The sequence below is a fragment of the Oreochromis niloticus genome, linkage group LG10, assembly GCF_001858045.2.
Source record: "Oreochromis niloticus isolate F11D_XX linkage group LG10, O_niloticus_UMD_NMBU, whole genome shotgun sequence".
NCBI lineage: Eukaryota > Metazoa > Chordata > Actinopteri > Cichliformes > Cichlidae > Oreochromis > Oreochromis niloticus.
The window spans coordinates 11,974,287-11,999,653 of NC_031975.2; the positions used below are offsets into that span (position 1 = coordinate 11,974,287).

A 25,367-nucleotide genomic window follows, 5' to 3' on the forward strand; every position below is an offset into this window, starting at 1 on the left:
CTCCTGACTTGTGAGGGTCATCTTGAGGGTATGGGTCAGGATTGGGACACAAAGCAGTAGTTCCTCTGTGATACTAACCAGCTGTTCTCCTGAGAGCACTTCCAGAAGGCGGATTAGCATGCGCCCATCCCGTAGGTCGGTGTACAAGTCACCAATGCGACAGGTTACTCGGCCTAAGTGAGAATTTACCCATTTGGTAAAGGTTTTCTTCTGTACTGCTTCACGCTCATCTGCAAAAGTAAAAAAAAAAGAGAGGAGGGTTAAAGCCTTTACACATTACAACAACATAAACTTGACTTCGAACTGTCTACAGTGCCATTACTCTTTAGGAAATGCATATTTACAATAAAAAAAACAAAACAAAACAAATGTCTACAGTTTTGATCACATCTGAGCTCAGCCAGGAGACAGTAAGTCATAAGGACTTAAGCCCTTGCCCTGTGCAGTTCATTTCACAGACAAGCTATGCCATTAAGGCTTTAGAATCACTAGTGACAGCTTAGTGAGAGGTGCTCCCCCCACAGATCACAGTTTACTGATAGCTCTGCTAATGTGTGCATTGCTAATTACTCTGAAGACGTCAGTTTAGAAACAAGACTGTGCAAAACCAAGCATGAAGGTAATGGCATTTAGTGAGTACTTTTTATTGTTCCTTTGAAAGAGCAGGGCTGAAAAAAGGAATCACAATAAATTAAGCTGTAACAGCAGCTGAGACATATGGACCGGGGGAGTAAGAAGCTAATCCTGCTCCACCACCTAACAAGGTGACCTCATTTCTAGGATACAAGGTCTCCCTGCCTTTTCAAAACACTATTCTAGCACTGTACTTACTGCACTGCACCTAATGCAAGAACAACTTAAAATTAGACATAAAACAGGGCAGAAGTGCAACTCAAATCTAATGAGTCAAATTTAAGAAACTCTCCATTGCAATCTTGCGTCCTCTCGCTAGAGAGGTCAATCAATTTGTTTATAAGTTAGTAGTGTATTAAAAAAATTCACAAAGGCCTTGCTTGTGCTGCTGTTCAGGAGCACTGTTTGTTTAAGAGACTGTATTAGTTGCTGCATACGCTGAATTTGCATTTTGAAAACATCAACACTTGTTCATTTGTCAAAACTCCCCAAACAGGAGGTAAGGCCTGGCAATGCAAACTACTTTATTGCTCCAATGAAACATTATGCAAAGCTGAGACTTCCCACTCAAAGACCTGTCCAATACCTAGTCAGTTCATGCAGGAGTGAGAGGCTGCAGTCAATAAGCTTAACAGTCATATTAAAAGTGATCCGTGAGATTAGAGGTCAGCATCCCTATGGTAACTTTAGTGGACTAAAAAAATATATAAATACATATTAAGCTGACTTCATAACCATTTGTTTGCACAACGTTGACTGAAATTGACCGAATTACAATAAAAGAAAGTAGTGGAAGGATTACTGAGTCACTTCGGGGTTTAGTTATTTGTATTTCTGATTATTAGATGGACGCTAAGCTACTCTGGAATCAGTGAACAATCTAAGATGAACAAGCTGCAGTAACCAAAGACTGCTGTTGTGTAATCAACTTGCATTAACGGTCAACTCAAAAAGCAGAACATTTTTGAAATCTCATGCACATCTCCTTGGGTGGAACATCAAATCAGTGGTATAATTATTTCAGACTGAAGGTGCTTCATCCACATTGCAGACAGCACTCTTTGTTTCTTGTAATGTTGCGCGCACAGCAAACTCCAAGTAATCTGTAATTAATTGTCCATTTATAAGTATTTTCATAAGTATAATTTTTTTATTAAGCACGGCCTCTAGCAACCAGGTCCATGTGGTGTTTGTTAATATTATATTAACATGGTATCAAGGATGTATATAAATCCCATGAGCCTCCGACTCGCCACACTGCCAACTACAGAAGGACAAACTTGTCGAGTATCATTTTGCCCAGTGAGACTCATGTTACAATGTCTTTCTAGCCGTTTCACAACCTTGAAATGAAATCTCAAGGACTGATCACATTGCCAACAAAACATCACCAAGAAGTATTTTTTATGAGCTTTGCTCAGTGGTGAAAATGAAATGTAGATTACCCCCTCCTTCACTCACATTTCTCTTAAGGGCACCATGTGCCAAAGTGAACTGTCCAGCAATAACAACACTAGAGAGGCTAGAGAAGACTCTGCATTAGCCTTATGGCATATGGACTGCATGCTCAACCTAGTGAGCTAAACCGCCACTCCAGTTTTTATACATTTTTAATTAACTGATTAACGTATTTATGTTTTGAATACATTTACTTAGCCAGGAGTTTTTACTGAACCATCAAGTCTACTGAGTGTCTCAACGAACATTTCCAAATAACAACAAGCACTTATCATGTCAGAATTTCACACAAAACCACAAGGGAAGATGAAAGGAAGTTAAATTTACATAGAACTATAAAGTGTTATTTACTGATAATGTTACACCCTGTTTGGTGGGGCAGCAATTACCAGGAACATGCGCATTAGAGTCACTAGAGCTCCAAATAAATAAACCAATGAGTTATTACTCAAAATTATAACACTGAAATCTTGGTACAGATTGCCATCTGACTGTGTTCACTGGATGCACAAAAAACATTTCACTTAACAGATACAAAGATACATATAAGAAGTCAGCAGAAATTAAATAACAAATCAACACACTGAATGTTATGACAAAACCAAACCAAATAGTTTGTAAAGCTACTACCACTAGAACTCTAGTAGTACTAGGTCAGAGTAATACTAGTAAAGGAATAGTACTCTATTGATCAGGCTATTGTCTTAGAGTGGATAAACAGAACTCACTCTTAAGTTAAAGATATGACACATGAGTACATTTAAAGGTTACAAAATTTACAAAACCTAATTCAAAAGCAACTCTGAGAGTAATACTTAACTATATGTGCAGACACCTGGCATTGTTTATTACATGGTTAATACCATTCTTAGACTAGTCAGAACTACGGAGAGAATGAATTCTTCCAGACACACAGATCCTTAAAGAATACATGCAACCAGAGACTGAGACCACCTACGAACATGACGGTGAACAAAAACATACAGCCAGCACAACAAGTCTCCGATTTTCCCTGAGTTGCCCAGCCAGAGCCGAAACAAAGTCAACACAACACTCATATTACACCTATGGAGAGAAAAGAAAATGCTTCCCATCCAAAGTAAATAAAGGTCTTTACTTTTGTAATTTAGAGATTTAAGTTTTAGATTTTTAAAAACCCCAAACCCCCAAAACAAACAAACATGTTTACAATTAATGATACTATAAAACCAAATGAATGAATGATAGAATGAAGAATCTAATTCAGTTTAAATAAGAGGTGAAATGTTTGCTTTTTTTTAAACTTGTTAAATTTTTAATAACAGAGTTATACAAACAAAGTCAAAAAAGCAGGTTGTAGAAAGAAATGTTAACTCAAAACAGCTGACAGGGCTGGCTGCAGCCATGGCCTGCAGGCATATATGGTGAATAGCTGGAACTCAGGCTACCATTTCAGCTATCAGCCCGATAGTCCGGAGGATAGGTGTGTTTTTACCAGTTTTACTGGAACTTAGGAGATACGCTGACAAACAATTAATAGCATTGTCATCAAGCAGCTACTCAGTCAAAGAGCTTTAGTATAGGATAGTTCTCTAGATGTTGCCATGGGATGGGCTAGTAGTGGATTGTGGTTTGGCCTTTGGTTCTTACACCTTTTAATAATAGACTATAACAAAGCCTCCTTTATTTGTTTCCCCATATTTCTCGTGTCTAACACTGACAGATTATTCAGTTATTAAAGGATTGCTAATCAGTATGAAGTTGTTTAATGAGCCAGAAAATAAGGACTTCTGTTGCACAGGAACGCTGTGGAAGTGACTACATTCCTCTTAAGGCTTGGTCATGTTGTGACATAGCACCCAGCAATGAGGAGGAGGCAGTGGGTTGGTGGACAGGGGTCCTAAAAAAAACAAAAATTCTGGTACCTCGCCTGTGCTACACTCCTAATAACAATGCTGCAGAACAAGAAAACCAGACAGACAAACACAGACATCAGTGTCTGACGTGTTTGCTCATTCAAAGCAGGCAAACACAAACCTGTCATCAGAGGTGGATATGGTAGATAAGTGCAAAACTACTGCAGCTGTTGCTTTTGCGAGTGCACAGCATGACACGTCAACTGTAATGTTAGTTCGTTCACATCTAATTGAGATTTTACATTTTACTAACCTGCTTAGCTTCCACAACAGGAAGTCTGGTGGTGCACTATGTATTTTGAGTGTGAACACTGATGCATGGAGGTGACAAAAGATAAAGAAAGCTCAAACTGTGCTCTACTTATAGAGTCAAATGTCTCACGTCATGTGAAACACCTTCAGGGTGTTAGAAAATTACACAACAGATAATATGAAAGAAGAGTGAGAAAATTGGGGCTTTAGAAGCCAAGTCTGATAATTACTAGTTTGTCTTGCATTGTCTTAGCTCTCTTTTTCAAATAAAAACACTAAAATAACTTCGGAAACTTCACAGTTTAAAATAATTGCTCTCACACTACTATTCATTGTGATAACACCATTTGATCTACTTGTGTTTACATACCTGTAATTAGCACTAAGTAGACAGATAGTGCTCTGAATGTTATACAAATCCTAGCATATACCCCATGTCAAATGAGGATTCAATCTACTACTACATTATTTATTTTTTTATTCAAAAACATATTAAACTGGATACCCTACCACTAAATGACTTCACGGCACATGTGTCTGACATAAGAGTAAAATGTACCCGTATTTAGGTATCACTAAAACGAACATTATAAATGTAGATTTAAGATCCTGACTATCATGAATTTCTTGCTCACTCTTTTGGAGTCTCTTTGTGCAAGCTAGAAAAACAAGTAATTAAAATTCTAAATGTCATGTTTTTCCTCTATTGTTTACTAATAACAGATCAAAACCTGTGGTTAAAGTCATCGCGAAATGTTTCAAAGGCACATTTGGGCATGTCCAGCCACTTTGAACATGTTCGTGTCTGGTAGTAAGCTTTAAGTATATGTCAGAGTGAGGGAGGTGAGGGCCTGTCTCAGCCAGTGCCCTCTTTACAATTGAAGGTTCGGGGGTTTAGCTCGCTGCTGCTTTTCTATTTTACTGTCAAATGAACTTGGGCACTGTTGATAACGATGATTATCTGCAGGTAATCTGAACCAATATGCCGCCAGACTTAATCCTGTCTGTGTGGCTCATAGTGCCTGGGATCATGTTTGGTGATAACATGGAGACAGATACAACACTAACACTGACTTAGTGGCCCAAGGCTCAGAAGGAAAACCATAAAGACAACAGTCTTTATCAGCAGTGGCAGTTTATGGGGTCATATAAAGTTTAGACATCATTTGCAGGAAGTTATTGTTTTGTTTTTTTTGATGTGCCAGCGTATAATGTGCTTTTTTAATTCAGTGGTCACTGGTGCATCAACGTGTAATAAATAATGATCACAGAAAAAAAAAAAAAAATCACATGACTGTGAACATTAAAATATGTTTTTTTCACTTGCTGTGACCCCGCAGTGTGCAGTGTAACTGAGACAGAATCCTGTTTGGCTGGACATTTCACACTCACACACACTGTGTTCAGTTTGAAAAAAAAAAGAGAAGGACTGTCCTTTCAAAAACAGGATAGCCCATATTTGCTGCAGCACAGCATGTTCATCATGATGGTTGCCATCTTGGCCTGTCAAAAAAGCATTCATACAGCAAAATGTACAAAACATTTAAAATAACCCTGAAATAACAGGCAATAAATCAACTGAACAAAATCAGTAATCATCACTTTTTGATTTAGACTTTGTCAGCAGTGGATAATAATCTCAATGTCACTGATAAAAATTAATTTCCTTTACAAGCCCACGTCAAGGTCAGAATTGTTTGTGTGTGTTACTGTATACACAACAGAGACTGGAACAGGACTTAATGCCAGCACTGTTTCTGACCCTTAAATCATGCCCCCGTCACTCATCAAATCTTGTCTGTTTGTACTGTACATCACGAAGACAAAGCATTAGTGAGGGGGGGCAGAGGGCAACTTCTAATTATCCTTTAAAAAGGTCAATTTGCTTTGTTTCCTATGAATTCTGCATCCATGCACTGCGTCGGATGACAGTGCATTCTAGACTCCCAGTGGCATCACTTTTGCACGCTGGACAAGGAGCGACTCCATCCATAAATAACTTTCCACAGTAAGCACTTCAGATAAAAGCAAAAAATGCACACTGCAGATTTTCTTCACCTTTTCTAAGTAGGATCACCCACTGTCAAACACACTGGGCCACTGTGTTGCGATTTCTTTACTTACTCATAAATTCAGGCCCCTTTTCTTTGGAACCAGCTCCCAGTTTGGATTCAGGACACAGACACTCTCCCTACTTTTAAGATTAGGCTTAAAACCTTTCCTTTTTTGACAAAATATTTAGTTAGGACTGGATCAGGGGATCCCGAAGCCTCCCTTAGTTATGCTGCAATAGGCATAGGCTACTGGGGGCTTCCCATAATGCACTGAGCATTTTTCTTCTGAACTCACCTTTTTGCACTTGCTATGTGTTTGCACACCACTCTGCATTTAATCATTAGTTATTCGTAACCTCTTTTCCACAGTGTGTCCTGTCTTTCTCCCCTCACCCTCAAACTAGCTGTGGCAGATGGCTGCCCCTCCCTGAGCCTGGTTATGCTAGAGGTTCCTTCCTGTTGAAAGAGTTTTTCCTTGACACTGTCGCCAAGTGCTTGTTCATAGGGGGTTGTGTGATTGTTGGGTTTAACTCTATTACTGTAGGGTCTTTACCTTATAGTGTAAAGCACTTTAAAGCGACTGTGTTTTGTGATCTACAAATAAAACTGAATTGAAAACTGTATATGTAGAGTAAATGAAAAATCAACACTAAACTACATCAGGATTGTTCGGTATGTATAAATACATATTACTACAATATGCATACATTTATTTATGGATGCATGTCAAGTTTTATACTTGATATCTGTCTTTATAACATACTGCATATTTAAGTAATTCTGCATGAATGTATAACATGGCAGCTTATCAGAGCAGGGTGGTTAGCACTGTTGTCCCACCTTCTATGTGGAGTTTACATGTTCTCCCTGTGCCTGTGTGAGTTGCTGATGTTAGGTTAATTAGTGATTCTAAGCTGCCTGCAGGTGTGAATGTGAGAGTGAATGGTTGTCTGTGTTTTGGCCTTGTAATAGACTGGCGACCTGCCCAGGATATACCTGGCCTCTAACCAAATGACACCTGGGTGTCACACACTTTTTGGTTCCATCACAACCCTGAACTGGATAAGCAGTTAGGAAAAATAAATGGATGGATGGATGGGTGGGTGGGTGGATAGGTAACTTTGTGCCAAATCCAGAAAACAGCAAGATATTTCACATTCTGTGTCGCAATAGTGACAATCATCTATGACCAAAATATTGTTGGTTGCTGCAAATAAAATCATAAAATTGCAGGTTTTACCACTGAAAATTCTAAAACACACGCAACAATCATACTACGGCACTACACGGGTCATTTGGAACTAATCTGGAAGCGCCATGAAGCTCAGAAATCTATAGTCAGTGATTGGCTTTAACTGTTGGCTATCTGAAATTACAGAGTAGACCCAAGGCACTCATTAAAGAGATACCATGAAGTACTTAGAGAGAAAAAAAATAACTCCCACAGACAAAAGCAGCTTGTAATCTTTGTGGTTAGTGGTTACCATTCTGCACTGACACCAGTGGGTGGTTTCAATCAACACTAACTATGGTGTGGGGTGCCATGAGCAATGCAATCATTTTACAGAAGTTGTGGGAGATGTTGGTGTTTGTAAATATTTTTCTACCAGTACGGGGAAAATAACACATGATGTACTCATTACCTGGAGCCACCAAGCTAAAAATTAACGCCACATTGGCAGAAATCTTTCTCAGTCCCACGCTAATCATTTTTCCACTGCAAGTCAAATGTGTTTCTACACGTCATTTCACCACTGCTTCTTCAACTTAAGATATCCATCTACTTTGAAGTCAACAATTTAAGTATTAGCTGTTAAATATCTACAGTGTCGTAGTAAATGTACCTGCCACTGTTTGTCTTTACTCATTCTTTGCATTTTTGTGTGAAACAGAAATGTCTTGTCTGTGCAAGTGAGCGAAACACAGATGCGCATGCTTTCACATTTTTCTCCCTATAAAAGCGGAACTTCCCTTCTTTCACTTATAACTTTGAAACTAGGGCTGTAGTAAAACCGCCGCCTTGCCACATGTGGCATGAGTTATTCTTGCACTTTTAGCAGCTTGAGGTTGCAACTTTAGAAGCTTGCCCAACTTTAACGGGTTTGTTATTACAACTGACAGGGAGGGTATGACAGAGAGACCTCCACTCCTTTTTAAAATCGTACTGATGGAAGTGATACTCTCCTTCAATCACATTTCTTTGTGGCACTTTCAGCTGCACGTGATAATAAAGGAAGATGGGGGAAATCTAGACTGGGCAAGGCCAATCCCATGAGAAAGGAAATATAAATAAGCATCCCTTAACGATAACTTCTGGACCCAAATGGCATGTAACATGTAAATAGGACAACATTCATTGCACCATTGTTGTCTAATGACGTCTTTCTTTCTGCACTGTACAAACAAGGAAAGTTATTGTGCATGTCTGCACCTATGTTATATCTTCACCCTTGCTGATGTGACTCTCAGTTACAGCCAGAGGCCACAAGTCACTCAGCTTTCACTGAGACTTTTATCAGGTTACAAACATTCAATAGTGTCTTGCTAGATTTGATATTCGATCAAAACGCACCACTGATGTCCCCCAGTATTAACTCATTTTTTTAATAATGCAGAAAAATTAGATAAACACAACAACATTGGCCACTTCTTTATGGAGAGTCGACAGATTATATGAAATAAATTAGTAGAGGAAATGCATATCAGGCTAAGAATCAATTATTACACACTACAGTGAGAAATCTGTGGGTTCAGTTCAAAATAGCCTATGCTGCAAAGTTTATATGGACACTTTGTCACTTTGTCTGTTTTAAGGCTTTATAGAAAAGTCCTTTCGGTTTGAACAATGCCATGCTGCTAAGGCCTGCTGAGTGACAGTACTGCCAAAGTCCACAGTGGCTAAGAAAGTGACCCTTTGGACCAACACTCTGTTGTCTAAATTCCCTTTTACACATTTCCATTAACCTCACAGCATCTGAACCTGTTAGCTTCAGTCTGACTAGGCACCCTGATCCCTCTTGTAAAAGCAGTCTTACTCGGCTGAACTTGGTAACACTTATATATCACGTTCAATACAAGCACAAGTTTCGACAGCATGCAGCCGCATAAACAGGGGCATACAGTTCAGAGATAGACACAAGATTACCACATACTGATATACTAAAGCAGGCGGACGATGTGACTTTTGTGGCTATCAGAATGAAGCCAGGGGTAACAATGACGTAAAAACGAAATGAAATGAATGAATGCTGTCACTAAAACAACAAACCAAAACTGATGAAACAATGCCAAGTATGCCTGTCTGACAAATTATCATTCTTACCCTAATTACTGATGAATTGGGATAGTGAATAAAAAATATTCATCTTGGCTCCTGCCTGAAGTAAAAGGCTGAACTTTGGTATAGATTTCCTCCAATGTACTTTACACACAAAAGGCATCATAACGCCATGGAATATAATACACAATGTGATCTGGGCAACAGAAAAAAACTTCCCTCCAACCTGTAACAGAGACTACTGACAGAAATGGCGCAAACCATTAGGCCTGGTTTTTCATTAAACATGTCTGCTTTGACCACTGTAATATAGTTACTCGGTTTAACCTTTACCACTTGGCCATCACTTACACAACAGCCAGAAGATCCTAAACATGACTTCTTGTTGGACTGGTACTGGGCCCGATAAAATATTTGTCTTTGTCTGTGTGAAGATTTGTAAAGTAACTGTAGCATATTGCACAACAGAGATGACGTTTGTGTATAAAATGACAAAGCGCTAATTTAAGCTTGCACAAACTGAAAATTGCAAATGAATGACAAATATTTCTAATAAATGTAAATGATGCAATGCAAAACCTTTTTGCAAATTGGTGCTATGACAAAACTATGTGACTGCACACCATATCCTTCAATTACACCATGATTCAACATGAGGGAGTGACACAAAGAATGAGCCGCAAGGGTAGTCAAACTGGAAATGCAAGTGGGTGTTGACAAGATGTGTTAGTGCATTTAGATATGTGTGTATCATTGCATTTATGACAAATTTTACCCAAAACACATCTATGCACAAACACGTCTATCAAAGTAGAGGTAGATCATGTGTAGCTTATAGTCATCTCTCCAACACATTAGACAGAAAGTATCTTTGTTATAGGGAATCATTGCTACTAGCTTGATGACTAATCTCTGAACCAATACATTTGCCTGCGAGTTACAGGCTGGAATGCACCCCTAGCTTACCGGTGAATGTGGGTGCAAGATCGGTTTAAGAAAATGCAGCAACATTTATATATTCTTAAGGAAGGTGATACCATTTCTTATGTGGCTCTTATCTCCAGTGAAAACCAGTGGTGTTTTGAGTTAAGATGTAGACATTACTTCACAGACAAGAAATAAACCTTCTTTCAACAGAAACCATGTCTATTCCTGCGATAATCTTGCGATAATGTAGATATTGCCCAACGTGGGACGTGGCAGACTGTTGGTGTGCAACAAGAATGCCAAACCTGCAAAGAAAGTAGAAAGTAGACCTGCCCTTCAAGTAAACTTGAAGGCAGTTCTCCATCCCAGATGGCAACCAGGAATAGACTGATCTTCATGCACACAAATGGCAGGCCAGTGTCACACACACGACACACTTATGTACACATTCAACTACCGTAAACCTCCACACTTTAAACTGTTTTCAGGTAATCATGTTAACTGCTATTTAGCACAAGCTTTTACAGACATTAGTTAAGAAAGTAATTGGATTAGTGGAGTTAAGAGATTAATTTTAAGGGAATCCTGTAAGTTTTAGCCTAAGATTCTTTTCCCATGGCCTCTGATTTCTATGAGCTAGATCTCATAGACTTGGCAGGCTTCAGTGAGTAACAGAGCTGTGTATTGTAATAAGATAAGAACGGACAGGTGGCGCAGTGATCAGGTGCCAGACTGACTGCCTGCTTTAGATATGAGCCGAGAGCCTACTGTATCTCTTCCTCATTTCTCTCCTAGGAGCTCAGAAAAGGTTCATAACTAAGACGAATTATTTCAACCTCACACTAATAATTACCTTATCCAGGGGAAAAAATAAAGTCTTTTGAGGCCTTAGTTACAACTCGAAGCACCTGCACCCACAACTACTGCATGCCAAGTAGTAGATTTCTACTCAATATTTCCTGTTTCAACAAACAACAGGATACGTGTTCGCTACTGGATCTAGAACTGTTTTATCACTATTTGTAACATTAAAAACTGTTTTCATAAGTAACACACCAACACACAATGCCAAAACTCTGGTGTATCAGAGTGATACATCAGAGTTATCAAGGTATCAGCTCAGTTAAAAAAAATGTTTAAAAATTAAAATATAACAACATCATAGAAACGTGTGGTAATTAAAAAGGATCTTCCCTTTCAATGAGATCTAACTCTTACCTTGCAACTGTTTAAATCTTCCTTCCAGGATGTTAGAGTATTGCACCTGATTAACAAAAGCTGCTGGGGACAAGCAGGAATCTCTTTCCCTGTGGTCCCACTCCATGTTTTTTTCGTCCTCAATCCGTCTTTGTGAAATATTCCTCTCAGACACAGAATGAATGGGTATTCTCCCACATAGCACAACAGAAGCAAACTTTGGGACTTTTAAAAGAAAAACAAACCAAGATCAAATCCTTTAAAAGGTTGTCCAAAAGATACTTTTAGTGTACCACAAAATCCTTGGTATATCCTCCTCTTTTATTCCCACAACACAAGCTGAGAAATGTTGCCGCCTTTTCTTCTCTTCATCCACCGTAAGGTCCACCTTGTCCAATGACACGCAGAGTGAGTGCAGCGGTGGGGGATTTTTTCAAAGAATCATTTAACCAAAACTGAGGAGCAAAAAGTTCTCTTGTTTCATTCATTTCACCACCCCTCTGGCCTCTGAGCAAAGTTACACTCCCTTGTGGTTCTAGTGAGAGAACAAAAAAAAAACCTGGGTATTCCTTCCCTCCAAACTCTGTGCATTTACTGGAGCAGAACACAGGAGCTGCAGGCAAGCTAACCGGCCATAGTCGGATAGCTGTGTAAACAAAGCTTGCTGGGCTCTCTAAAAATTGTGCCATTTGCATAAGGTGTGTTTGAAGGAGGAGCACATAGATAGAACATGGTGGAAGCGAGGGAGGAGGTGTGAAGGCGGACTAAACCATTAAAGTCCTCTGCTCAGTGTAGCCCTAGGTGGATTATCTAACTCCACCTTAATTCCAGAGAGCACCGGGGTGTGGCTTGTGTGAAAGGTGCGTCACAAAAGTCCTCATCATTTTACATGATCGTATGTTACTTTGTAAGACAACGTTTAATCTTTTCTTTACTGTATGTGGGGGCAGCCTTATGAGAAGGGCGTTAAGACAGGAAGGAAGCTGCTGAGAAAGTCTCAGAAAGGCAGCAAGTGTTTCCTGCCATAACAAGATTCAAAATCTGTCAACTTGGGTGTTACTTCATGAGGCAGAGGGGGTGGAAGTGAGTTGTTAACTCTTAAAAACTAAATGGTTTAAGCAGATCTGACTTCTTACTAGTTTAGAACCAAGTACTAAAATGATTCCTGGCAGCTCTTCAAGAAAATCATTAAATTAATTTCATTACAATCACATTAGGCAAGCATTTTCAAGCAGTCAAGAACTCATTCTCACCATTGTATAGTTGCTGAATACATACTTTCCATTATTTCCATTAAAGAGTTTAATTTGTGTAATACAGACTAAGTTCACAGTTAACAAAGAGTTTGGATTAACAGGAGATTATAAATAGTAAATAACATTGAATAGAAACTTCACCTTTAAAATGGAATGTATATTTCATAAACACCAGCACAAAAATAACACAAAACTATAAACTCAGTGAGGACAAAGGTCATATTCTTTCAGGCTCTTTTAGTCTGGTCAGGGTGCGATCATTATGGTCTGGTCTGTGTTTGTCCTGATGAGCTGGCAGCATCTGGATTGTTCTCATTAGAGGACCAAATGCCCCAGGCTTTCTGTAACTGGGTGTTTATGGAGGGGGGACTGGACTAATGAGATCCAAAGAGGACACACTTCCTCTTGAGGAACAGCGACTATGCTACAATCAAATGTAGTGAGAAAAATAGTGCACCAAAGTTATCCCACTTAAAATCCCATTGGGCACATTTTAAACATCGCAATCACATAAAAATAAAAAACAGATAAATGTGAGCATTACCTCGCTATGCAACCCACGAATGAACAAATAAAGAAACAAGATTAGAGTTACTTTTGTGAAACATGAAAACTGTCTAAATGACATGTGGGAGAAATTCCACACTGAACAAACTACAGGCAGTGACAATGAATAATGAGCTGGTGTGGTTAATTAGCCTGATAAGACAGAAAAACCAGAAGCTGCTGGGGGAGTAAGCACTAAAAAAGGGGAAAGAGTAGTGTTATGTATGTTTGCACTGATTGCCGATCACGCTTCAACTGAGTCGTCCTCGGTCAGAAGGAATGGCACTCCACAGTGATGCAGTTCAAGTAACTTTAATAAGGAGGTGGCAGATGACATCAACAGGATGTACAGCGTCGGTGGGGAAGCGATTGCATTACAGCATTCACATGCAGGGAAAGGGAGTGTGAGTGTGTATATGAGTGTGTGTGGTCATCTGTCAACAGAAAGAACAAACATTTGTATTAACCCCTATGAATAGCAGTGTACCGCTTCTGCAGTACTGTGGGTTTCCAGCGTAATGTTATATGAGCTGCCATAACCTCATGGCCACTAGATGGCACCCTAAGACCATAAATGAATTTCTAGCTGGTATATACATTAGCAAACAGGATCTCTACAGATTACAACGATTCAGATAATAAACACAGTAAATAGTTACATCCACCTCCAACCGCAATGCTTGACCGTAGGTCGTATATTAAATGAGATATCAGCTGCGAACAAGGCTGCCTGTAGTAGGCCAACAACGTAGCTTAGCGATAGCAACGGGACTAGCTTCTTACGTAGCAAATTACACAGAGCAGATTACACAGATAAAGTCAAACAATTATCACTCTCATCTTATAATACTCACATGATAAGCACGCACACAGGGTTAACACACACACGAATGCAAGGAAAAACGTTAATCCTCCGACACCTCCGACACACCTCTCATCTGTGCAGAACTGCGCTGAACACGTTCCCAACCGGAAGTACAGATACCGAGGTGCATCATGGGTAACGTAGTCTAAACAGTTAAAGTGACCAAGCGGACTTTTAACAGCCGCCCCTGTATTTGTATGGAAATACACACATGCTAAAGTCCTTCTATTTTGAAACAGTATCATCTGAGTCCTCAGGAACTTTGGGAAGTTCCACCAGCTTAGTTACCGGGCGAACATAGATACTGTCTTTAACCTTGACTTCGGCAGCTCGAACAATGCCATCAGTCCCTGGAAAAACTTGGGAAATGGTACCCACAGGCCAAAGGCCTCTAGGCAGATTAGCGTCCACAATCATAACAGCTTGTCCCACGGCCATGTTGTCAGTGGACTTCCTCCATTTCTGTCGGAGTTGCAGTCCTGGGAGGTAGTTCTGTATGAACCGCTTCCAGAAGTGGTCGCTGATGACCTGACTGTGTCTCCATCTTCTGGTTGAAAGAGTGCCTGAGGGGCCATAAACTGCCTGGGGCAGTGCTGAATCATGCCGCCCCATCAAGAGAAGATTTGGTGTGATGGGATCTGGGTCAGCTATGTCAGCTGATGCATAGCCGAGTGGTTTTGAGTTCAAAATGCTCTCAATCTCTATGAGGGCTGTGAGTAGGACTTCTTCGGCCACAACTTGGTCCTTCAGGACTACTTGCAGAGCTGACTTCACTGCTCTGATTTCCCTTTCCCAGGCTCCTCCGAAATGAGGAGAGTGTGGGGGATTGAAGCAGAAGTTGATAGTCTGCTTGGCTAGCTGCTGCTTGAGGTCAGGCTCCATGTTTTCAAACGCCGTTTGGAGTTCTCTGTGACCACCTCTGAAATTGGTCCCTCGATCCGACCACATCTCGTATGGCTTTCCTCGGCGTGCGATAAATCGGCGTAATGACATAAGGAAGGAATCGGTGTCAAGACTAGGGAGGAGATCGAGGTGCACGCATCTGGTTGTAAGACACTTGTAGATAATTCCCCAGCGTTTCTCTCTTCTACGACCTATCTTTATCGTGTACGGTCCAAAACAGTCTACGCCCGTTGACCAGAACGGGGCTTATAGAGTCTCAGCCGTGATGAAGGTAAGTCAGCCATTTTGGGTGTAGAAGGTGAGGCGCGCCATCTCCTACAGTCCACACACTGGTGCTGGTGTTTCTTAATGGCTTGGCGTCCTCTGAGAATCCAATAGGTGCGCCGTATTTCCGCAAACAGCCTCTCTGCACCTGGATGAAGGAGCTGGTCATCATAAGTTTTTATCATGAGCTTGGTCAGGGGATGTTCAGCTGCTAACACAATGGGATGAATACTGTCTGGATCTAAGTCGGCGGCTCGACGGAGGCGGCCTCCGACTCTGATGAGACCGGTAAGACTGTCATATTCAGGGGACAGCACGCTAAGACGGCTGTCCGAGCGGACTGGGTGACTGATCTGGAGGGCTTTGGCCTCCTCTGGGAAGCTGTCAGTCTGAGCCGAGCGAAGCAGCATGGTCTTGGTTTCTAGTTGCTCCGCTGCTGTAATAGGAGTGTCGGCCGCCCCGTGTAGGGTACGGTGTGTAGCAGCAATCAGCTCATCTAGTGTGGCATACTGTGTTGGATCTGGTAAGGTCGGGGATACCGAAGCGTGCCCACAGAATGCAGTCTTCCTGAGCTCTGCCTCGCTGCATGCCGGGAACTCTGTTGGCAACTTAGGCCAAGTGTCAGCAGTTTGTGACAGGAAGGGTGGACCATGTGACCAACGATTGGGGACTGTTAGGTCGGCGAGATGTTTCCCTCTGGTGATGTCATCAGCGGGATTGAGGTCAGAGGTCACATACCGCCACTGTTCAGGTGATGTCAGCTCCTGTATTTCACAGATTCTAGTCCCCACAAATACCTTATAGCGACAGGAACTAGACTGGATCCACTGCAGCACCGTCGTAGAATCTGTCCACAGGTAGATCGACTGCAGGAGGATGGTGAGCTCTGTCTGGAGTACTTTGGCCAATTGGGCTCCTGTGAGTGCTGCGCAAAGCTCCAACCGGGGCATTGACACCTGTTTGCGTGGGGCCACTCTGGAACGAGCCAACAGGAATGATGTGGCGATGGGCATTTGTTGCTCGATTACTCGGAGATAAGCCACAGCCCCATAAGCCTTTTCTGATGCGTCACAGAATATGTGAGCCTCATATGTCGCATTGCTGGAGTTGTGAGGAGGAGCGTAGCAGCGGGGAATGGTGACGTGCTGGAGGTGTGACAGTTCACCTTCCCACTCAAGCCAGGACTGAAGTAGATTCCCTTCGATGGGCTCATCCCATCCTCTCTCGGTGCTCCACAGGGCCTGTACAATCAGCTTGGCCCTTGTAGTATAGGGACAAATGTAACCTAGGGGTCATACTGGGTAGCTAGTACCTTGTACACATTGCGCAGCGTGACCGTGGAGTAGGTTATAGGGCGGTGCTTATATCCCAGGACATCTGTCGGGCAGTGCCAGCTGAGTCCTAATGTTGACTCTTGTGGGTCGAGACTTTTGAAGTTCAGCCAAAGCTCGCAGCTCTCTGATCTAGCTGAAGCGGGCAGGTGAGCAACTACTTCGGGCACGTTGCTCGCCCACTGTCGTATCTCAAATCCTCCTTGAATAAGTAAATCTCTCATCCGGTCGATGAGCTGCTTTGCCTCTTCTGGGTTGGACAGGGACTGTAAACAGTTATCCACATAGAAGGCTGTGTGGACAGAGTCGCAGATGTCCCTGTGGGTGTCTTTGTGCTCCCTTGCATGTCTCTGTAGGGCGAAAATAGCACAACAGGGGCTACATGTCGTTCCGAAGGGCAACACTCTCCACTCATATACGTCTGGGGGCCGGTCAGTTTCACAATCCCTCCACAGAAACCGTAGCAGAGGACAGTCCTCTGGGAGCAGCCGAATCTGATGAAACATGGCTTTGATATCTCCACTCACGGCCACAGGGTGTTGGCGGAAGCGGAGCAATACCCCAGCAGAGTGGGCCCAAGGGAGGTCCTGGTAAGAGGTAGTGGTTCAGGACGGTCCCCTGAAACTCAAACGAACAGTTGAAGACCACTCTAGCCTTATTGTTGTGATGTACCATGTGGTGGGGTACATACCATGACTCAGAAGAGCTATGTGTCTCATCTGGGCTCAGCTTAACAACATAACCAGAATCTACTAACCTGTGGATCTCCTGGTTGTATGTGAGGGTCAGATCAGGGTTCTTGGCCAGCTTACGTTCGGTAGATCTGAGGAGGCCTTTTACTGCTTCAGGAGAGACACACATCCGTGGAAAGTCCCTTCTTCTCAGCAGCGGAGTGGCGTATCTCTCGACACCATCTACTGGGACTCTGATGGTCTTTGTTTCCAACATAGCTACTGCCTCTCTGTCCTCCTTCGACCGTGTGACCTCCTTCTCTGTCCTGTAGGGGGAAGCATCTAGTTGCCACAAACGCTTCACATCTTGATGCAGGGCCTCTGCAGGAGAAAGGCACATGTTCAGGCACTGCAGGTCCCCCTCAGATGTAGGCATACTACTGGCCGGCCCCTGGATGGCCCATCCGAGCTTGGTGCAGACGGCTACCGGCCCTTTGGACGACCCCGAAGGACAGGACGGATGGGGGTGATGAGATGAGCATTATCTGAGCCAATCAGCACCAAAGGTTGGACCTGGTTGAATCCTTCAATCTGGGCTTTCTGCAAGTGAAGATACTTCTTCTTCAGCTGGTCAGCTGGACATGACTGAGTAGCTAGACTCAGCTGGTCGGCTGTGAAGGCATGTGTTACTTTGTGCCTCACTTTGGGCTTAGCCCTTGGTGACACCTGAAATGAGACAAAGCCTCCCTTCATCTGGATTACATCTCGACGGATAGTTCTTAGTGAGAGTGTTGCTTCCTCCTGTTCCAAACCTAGAGATTTAACTGCCGCAGGAAGCACAACAGTCTTCTCTGAGCCGTCATCAAGCACAGCAAATGTGTCCAGAGATTTGCCACCATGATGTAGTTGGATGGGTACTACCTTAAGCATAACACGACCTGAGTGACTTGAATAGTCTAGGTAAACCATACTAGTACTCACAGTTAGTATGTTAGGGTCCCGCTTCTTGGCCTCAACCCGGTCATGGAGCACCGACAAATGCTGGTCACCACAGGTGCTGCACGGCTTCTTCAGAGTACACTGCTCTGGAGAATGTTTACGGCCACAGCGCCAGCATTTGGCCTTCTCGGTAATCCAGGTAGCCATAGCTTTGAGGTCTAGCCTTTTGAATCCATCACAGCCATTCAGATAATGCTCTGTCCCTTCACAGTATGGACAATAAGGTTTGAACTTCTGTCTCTTCTTAGGTTGGACTGTCGGATCTGGAGCTGTAGATTCTCCCTCTTGTTTTAGCTTGGCTTGGGCTGGATTTGGGCCGTAGTAGATGGACGCAGATTTGTTGTGTGGCTTGAGCCCTGCTGAGGCTTTGAGTAGGTTCTTCTCTGGACGTGGCCTGTCAGGGGGCATTTGAGAGGCTTGTCTGGATAGCTGAAGGACTTGGGATTTCCGTTCCAGCCATTCTGAGAAGTCGTACATGTTGTACGTTCGGCTGCTGCCAGTGCGGATGATCCCCGGGTGATACAGTACTCGATGAAGCTGTCTCTGTAGTGCAGGGGGAGCTTGGTAAGCAGTCTGTCCACATGTGAACCACAATGGAGCTCACTGGCTGCTACTTCATCCATGGTACTGAGAAGCCCGACCAGGCTGGACACAGACAGGGACAGGTCTTCAATAGCTTGAGAGTCTCCGGTTCTAATAGGGGGGCAGTTTAATATAGTGCTAAGCTCACTTTGGACTAACTGCCTTGGCTGTCCATACCTCTGCTCTAGCGCCCTCATTGCACTAGTATAGGGAGTGCGGTCGTGAATGTAGCGCTTGGCTACCTGTAGGGCGCTGGGATGCTCTAGATGATCTAATAGGACCTGAAACTTGTAATCTTCTCCCAGATGAGAATGTGGCCCTAAGGTGCTGTCCAGCCCTTTCTTTAATAAGGCGAAGTCACTCTCTCTGCCCGCCCTGAAGATCACCAGCTTAGGCTTTGGAATGCCATATGAAGACGCTACCATCATCTCCATCAGGTTTGGTAGAGGCGTTCCTGCTGGGTAAGTTGTGGCAACCTGTGGATTATGGTGTTCAGCAGAGGAAGATGATGGAAAGTTACTTCCTGAGGGATAAGGAACATAGTATTTGCCAGCTGGATCATGCAAAGCTTCAGGATGCAGTATGTTGGGCACAGGGCCATGAGCTTCTGCCCACTGTGATGGCTGGGTCGCAAGTTCTGGTGGACGTGAAGGTTGGTAGGTAGGATCAGCAGGATGTGGTGGTTGCTGCAAGTACACAGGATTAGCTGGATGTCTGGCTTGGAAGACGGGAGCAGCGGGATGTGACGTCTGCTGCAGACTCACTGGGTCCACAGCCTGTGATAGCTGGTGTACTGAAAGATGAGCAGGTTGTAGTGGCTGATCAGCTGGGGATGCAGGATGTAATAGCTGCACTTGGTCTGGCCTGCTTATAAGGAGCTGATGTTCCGATCGCTGATATGAGAAGGGTTCAGCAGTGCATCGTTCAGGTCTCCTGAGTGGCGTCGATGCGGCTACATAAGTGGCAGGGTGCAGCACGGGCTGAGTGTGAAGGCGCACTTTACGAGGAGGTGATGGAGCGGATGTTTCGAATGGCGTCAGCATGTTCACAGGTGTTGTGGTGTCCTGCTCTGAGGGTATTACTGGCACAGTTACTGGCTCTGTGGTGTGATGTAACACCTCACTGCTAGGTTGTAGTGGTGCAACTTCTGTTATGGAGGAACTAGGTTGGAGTTGTTCTAACGCTCCTGTTTCTGGGGGGAGAGGACTGCCAGGTTTAGAAGCCTGCTCCAAACGCTCCACCCGCTTTAGTAATGTCCCACGAGTTTCCTCCATAGATACCTGCAATTGAGTCATGTGATGGAGGACACTGTTCCAGACTGATTCCATCTTCTGCCATCTCTCCTCCTCTTCATTATCGGAGCTGCTTGAACTACTTGGAGCTCTAGATGGCTCGGATGGCTCAGTTAGGTTGTGCTCATAGTCCACCAGATGTCCCGGAAGTTTCTTCTCCCGCTTTGGACGGGGGCTACTCGATGCACCTCTATCCTGAGGGTTTGCCATCTCATTAACTCAGCCAAGGCAATCCGGCTCGAAGGACCACTTGTTATGTATGTTTGCACTGATTGCCGATCACGCTTCAACTGAGTCGTCCTCGGTCAGAAGGAATGGCACTCCACAGTGATGCAGTTCAAGTAACTTTAATAAGGAGGTGGCAGATGACATCAACAGGATGTACAGCGTCGGTGGGGAAGCGATTGCATTACAGCATTCACATGCAGGGAAAGGGAGTGTGAGTGTGTATATGAGTGTGTGTGGTCATCTGTCAACAGAAAGAACAAACATTTGTATTAACCCCTATGAATAGCAGTGTACCGCTTCTGCAGTACTGTGGGTTTCCAGCGTAATGTTATATGAGCTGCCATAACCTCATGGCCACTAGATGGCACCCTAAGACCATAAATGAATTTCTAGCTGGTATATACATTAGCAAACAGGATCTCTACAGATTACAACGATTCAGATAATAAACACAGTAAATAGTTACATCCACCTCCAACCGCAATGCTTGACCGTAGGTCGTATATTAAATGAGATATCAGCTGCGAACAAGGCTGCCTGTAGTAGGCCAACAACGTAGCTTAGCGATAGCAACGGGACTAGCTTCTTACGTAGCAAATTACACAGAGCAGATTACACAGATAAAGTCAAACAATTATCACTCTCATCTTATAATACTCACATGATAAGCACGCACACAGGGTTAACACACACACGAATGCAAGGAAAAACGTTAATCCTCCGACACCTCCGACACACCTCTCATCTGTGCAGAACTGCGCTGAACACGTTCCCAACCGGAAGTACAGATACCGAGGTGCATCATGGGTAACGTAGTCTAAACAGTTAAAGTGACCAAGCGGACTTTTAACAAGTAGACATCTCTTGCTAAACATGTATATTTTATCTGTCTCACAGCACAACCCCAGCTGAGCACCCATGGGAGGACGGAAGAATGAAGCGTACTCTAAACTTTGATCTGAAGGGGAATTCCCCTAAAGAAGGGTGAACTACTCATATGAGTCCACAAATGTGGCCAAATTTACACGGGCCAAATACAAACACACGTGTCTGTGTTATGTTTCAGTTGATTATAAAAAATATCCTACTAAAAGGCCTACTTTGAATACAGTTCAGGTTTGTTGTGTCTATGATAATTATGCAGATCTATTACAAAACTGAACACAAAGCACGCAGATATTGTGAAATCAGTCAAATAATTTTCAAAAGCCATGTGTTCTAGCTGTGGACGCACTCTCAAGTGAACACGCCTAACTGTTTGCGTTTGAAGCAAGCCGTTGGTTTCGAAAAATGCAAATTTGCACAGCTTGCCTTGCTGCCCACACGGTACAGTAAAGTAGATAAGTGGTTATCTGTAAACGAAAATGATCTTAAAACAAGAGAAGCTCTCCACTGTAAGAGGTACGCACTGCTGTCACATGCGAAATAATTCACACTGGAAGATGTGAGAAAGAAAGCTAATCATGTTACACAGAGACAGGCACAAAAAAATTTGACAGAGATTGTGAGGAAGACGTGTAAAGAAAAAGCACCTTAGTGACTGCACAAAGTCTTGACATTTGGGGAGAAGTCATAAACGGTGGGCCTAAGCTAAGCCTGGGGGGGAATAGCTGCTAGAGCATGTCAAAGAATGTGCACATCAAGTCCACACTTGTAAAACTTAGACAGTATTTAAAGACATTCACACAGAAGCACACACATACACACACAAGTTCTTGTTTGATCACACGTGCAAACAATACTACAGCATACTGCCATAGAATAAAAAGTTACATGACAGGACATGACTGTTTATAAAGTGTAATTTCTATATAATGGCAACTCCTAAAGGAAATGAGCTGGGGTGCACCCCCCCCTCTCTTAGTAAAATGAGGTGTGTATATGAGAAACACATCGACTACAATAGTGCTCAAGATCATTATAGCATGTGGTTTTTATGTATGCATGTGCATGTTTGTGCATGTATATGTGTGTTGGCGACTGCCTGTTGCTCCCCTCTGCTGGGTTCATTATGACACTGCATCTTGTTTTTACTATTAACAATAGAGGTTTTCATCTACAGAAGGTGAAGCCAGGCCAGGGGAGTTAAATAAACACACACAAACACACCTCCAGCAGATCTGATAAAACAGCCAATAATGTGTCACCTTATTTGACGCTTCCAACAATGGCAGACTGGCCTGTGTTTGCACAGCTTTGAAGCTTTGGAGTAAGCTACTGAATAAAACTGTCATCAAAATTATTATTATTATTATTATTGCACTCTTAAAAAGGATAGCATCTTAATTCATTTCAGTAAGATCACTAATCAGACATAACACGAGTTTAGATGCAGAAGCACTGGTGTGAAAAGAACCTGCACAGAAACAGATCAACCTAGCCAAATTTCTCCTTGCTCAACAGACTATACAGCTTCCTGGTTTTGTCCTCCTTTTGGAAGTATTTCTGTCTTGCCCTATAAAGAGAGAACTGAGCCTTTGGGGACAAAAAATAATGAAACCTGTTCCCCAGTCTACAGAGATTTCTGCAGTGTTAGTATCAGGACTGATCTCAACTGAATATTGCTAAAACTCTTGTTGGATATTAAAACACATGCTTTACAAAACAGTTTCAACATTGGTGTAAGTGAAAAACGATCTTTCTCATAACATATTGGGAATAAAAGAGCTTTTTAAACGAAACTCAAAGAGCTCAAGACTTCACTGTCGCAGGTTTTCTATCCTCACCTTCTCATTAATTGTTTTACAAGTTGCATTTGGCATTGCTTTTAGCCATAATACTCCTCGGGGTAAATGTCTTATTTTCCTCAATGAACCTTCTTCCCTCCTCTCCCGACTACTTCACCAAAGAAATTGGTAGGATAAAAAACTGTCAAGCCTCTAAGAATTGTGCTGTCAAAACCTGTCATGTCAGAACATTGTGAGGGCAAAAAGGAAGCACAGAAATATCCCATAATAGGTCTGTTTGCAGAACTGTTATGGATAGATGTAAACTGCCTGCTAACCAAATCTTGGCATACAAGAGCATCAGCATGTTTGCAGACACTTGATCTATAAAAGTCTTGGTAAAATTCAAAACATTTTCTAAAAGGTAATAAAAAATGTTCCCAATCCTGTTTTCTAAATCTATGGAATGTCACCATCTTTAAATAAAGACTTCTGTCTCATGGCATATGGCAGCATTTTGGTATTTGAGACCAAACATCATTATTGAGTTGTATCTTTTGTTTACTTTTTATGTCATTTCTTTGTACTTTTTTGATCGTCACACAATTTAGATCACTGTTAAGCTCAGCATACTTTAATGGATCCATCAGTGCAATTTTTAAAACAATCCACTCAACAACAACAACAACCTTAGCTGCTCAAGCATTCAAAATCAGTAGAATTTAATTCAAGTCTCTCCTGGGCAATTTTTATCCCTGGATACCTGGCATGCACTGGTGTACCTAATAAATTGTACTTACAACTTTAGTGTTACAGTATCCGGCCTCTAAGGAGACATGTGACACTCTTGTATTCAATTGTGACAAGATGTTTTAAACAGAAAGAAATGCACGTACATGGGTGCACGTTGACAAGCAACACTGGCAAGAATGTACACTGATGTATAGCCTACCTGCGAGGGCCTTAATACGAGACCGTTCAAAGAGACGTGCCGAACTGTTCTCATTGTCCCAGTCAGTCTCTGCTGCCAGGTCCCAGCGATTGTTGATGTCATTGTACTGCTGCTGGATCTCCAAGCTGTCGAAGTCTGTTGGCGAGATTGTGCTCATGTTGTCCAGGCTGGAGAAAAACGCATTCAACCTAGAGTTCGGACACAGAAACGCAGACAGTCAGTGCATGCACAGCAGGGAGAGTTCATTGCATAATACAACAAGCTTCACAACACTAACCCTTGAAATGTTTGAAAGACAAAGTTTGAATATTAAATTTCAGAAACAAATGGTCCACTTCTATTTTCTATATAAAACAAAAAAAAAAGGAAAAGACTATGCACGTCACCCACACACTGAGCACACAAAGCCTGCCAGCTGCACTCTAGTTTTATATGCTCAAATGTAAGTCATATGCAAATGTAAGCTTGGACGGTGCAACTGCCAGTGTGTAACAGACTTTGAGATAAGTTTAGCAACTGTCATGAAGTCGTTATGCTAGTCGATTAAAAATGAGAGCTCCTGTAACTCCAGTAATGTCATTGTATGCTGAGTCATAATGGCACAGCAATGTCAACCTACTTAGGTTTCAACTTTTGCTTGAGCAAAACATGAGTATATAACTATAACCTAGCAACCAAAAAAGACGCACACATACGGCAGTATAAACACACTTACGCAGTGTCATACTGCATTAAACCAGGGTTGTAATGACACAAAAGATGTACATAAAAAAGCACTCTCTCAAGAGATTATTCATCGCATGGCTTCACTTCTAGGTAAATAAAAAACTGCTTATCTGCTAAAATGTCAATACGTATTGCATCATTGGAGCAAAACTAAAATTGAGTGTTTTTACAAGATACTTTAACAGAAAAGGGTTTATACCAGAAATCTATTCTCCCGCTTTTGTAGTCTTTTTATGCCATTATTGCGTCTTTGGAAAGAAACTGCACTGAACTAAAAATCTTTCATTATGTCAGTATGATATAACAGTTCAATTATGATAAATTTACTGAATTTCCTAGAGGAACTTACCCAAGGGATTAATAAAGTTCTGTCTATATATTTATTTACCCACT

The 25,367-nt window shown here is 42.4% G+C and overlaps 1 protein-coding gene across 7 annotated transcripts in view; it reads right to left on the reverse strand.

The window, feature by feature from the left end:
* sptbn2 (spectrin, beta, non-erythrocytic 2) overlaps positions 1-25,367 on the reverse strand; it is a 56,836-nt gene that overhangs the window by 19,110 nt on the left and 12,359 nt on the right. For 4 of the 7 annotated variants that reach the window (XM_025910625.1, XM_025910623.1, XM_013272326.3 and 1 more), the window contains exons 2-3: positions 24,249-24,436; positions 79-230 (exon numbers count right to left, since the gene is read on the reverse strand). In XM_025910625.1, the coding sequence (XP_025766410.1) occupies positions 79-230; positions 24,249-24,405 (309 nt within the window). In that variant the 5' untranslated portion in view covers positions 24,406-24,436. Of the gene's footprint in view, positions 1-78; positions 231-11,714; positions 12,357-24,248; positions 24,437-25,367 lie in introns of those variants that run through there. The other 3 variants (XM_013272330.3, XM_025910626.1, XM_013272329.3) reach the window with 3 other exon arrangements.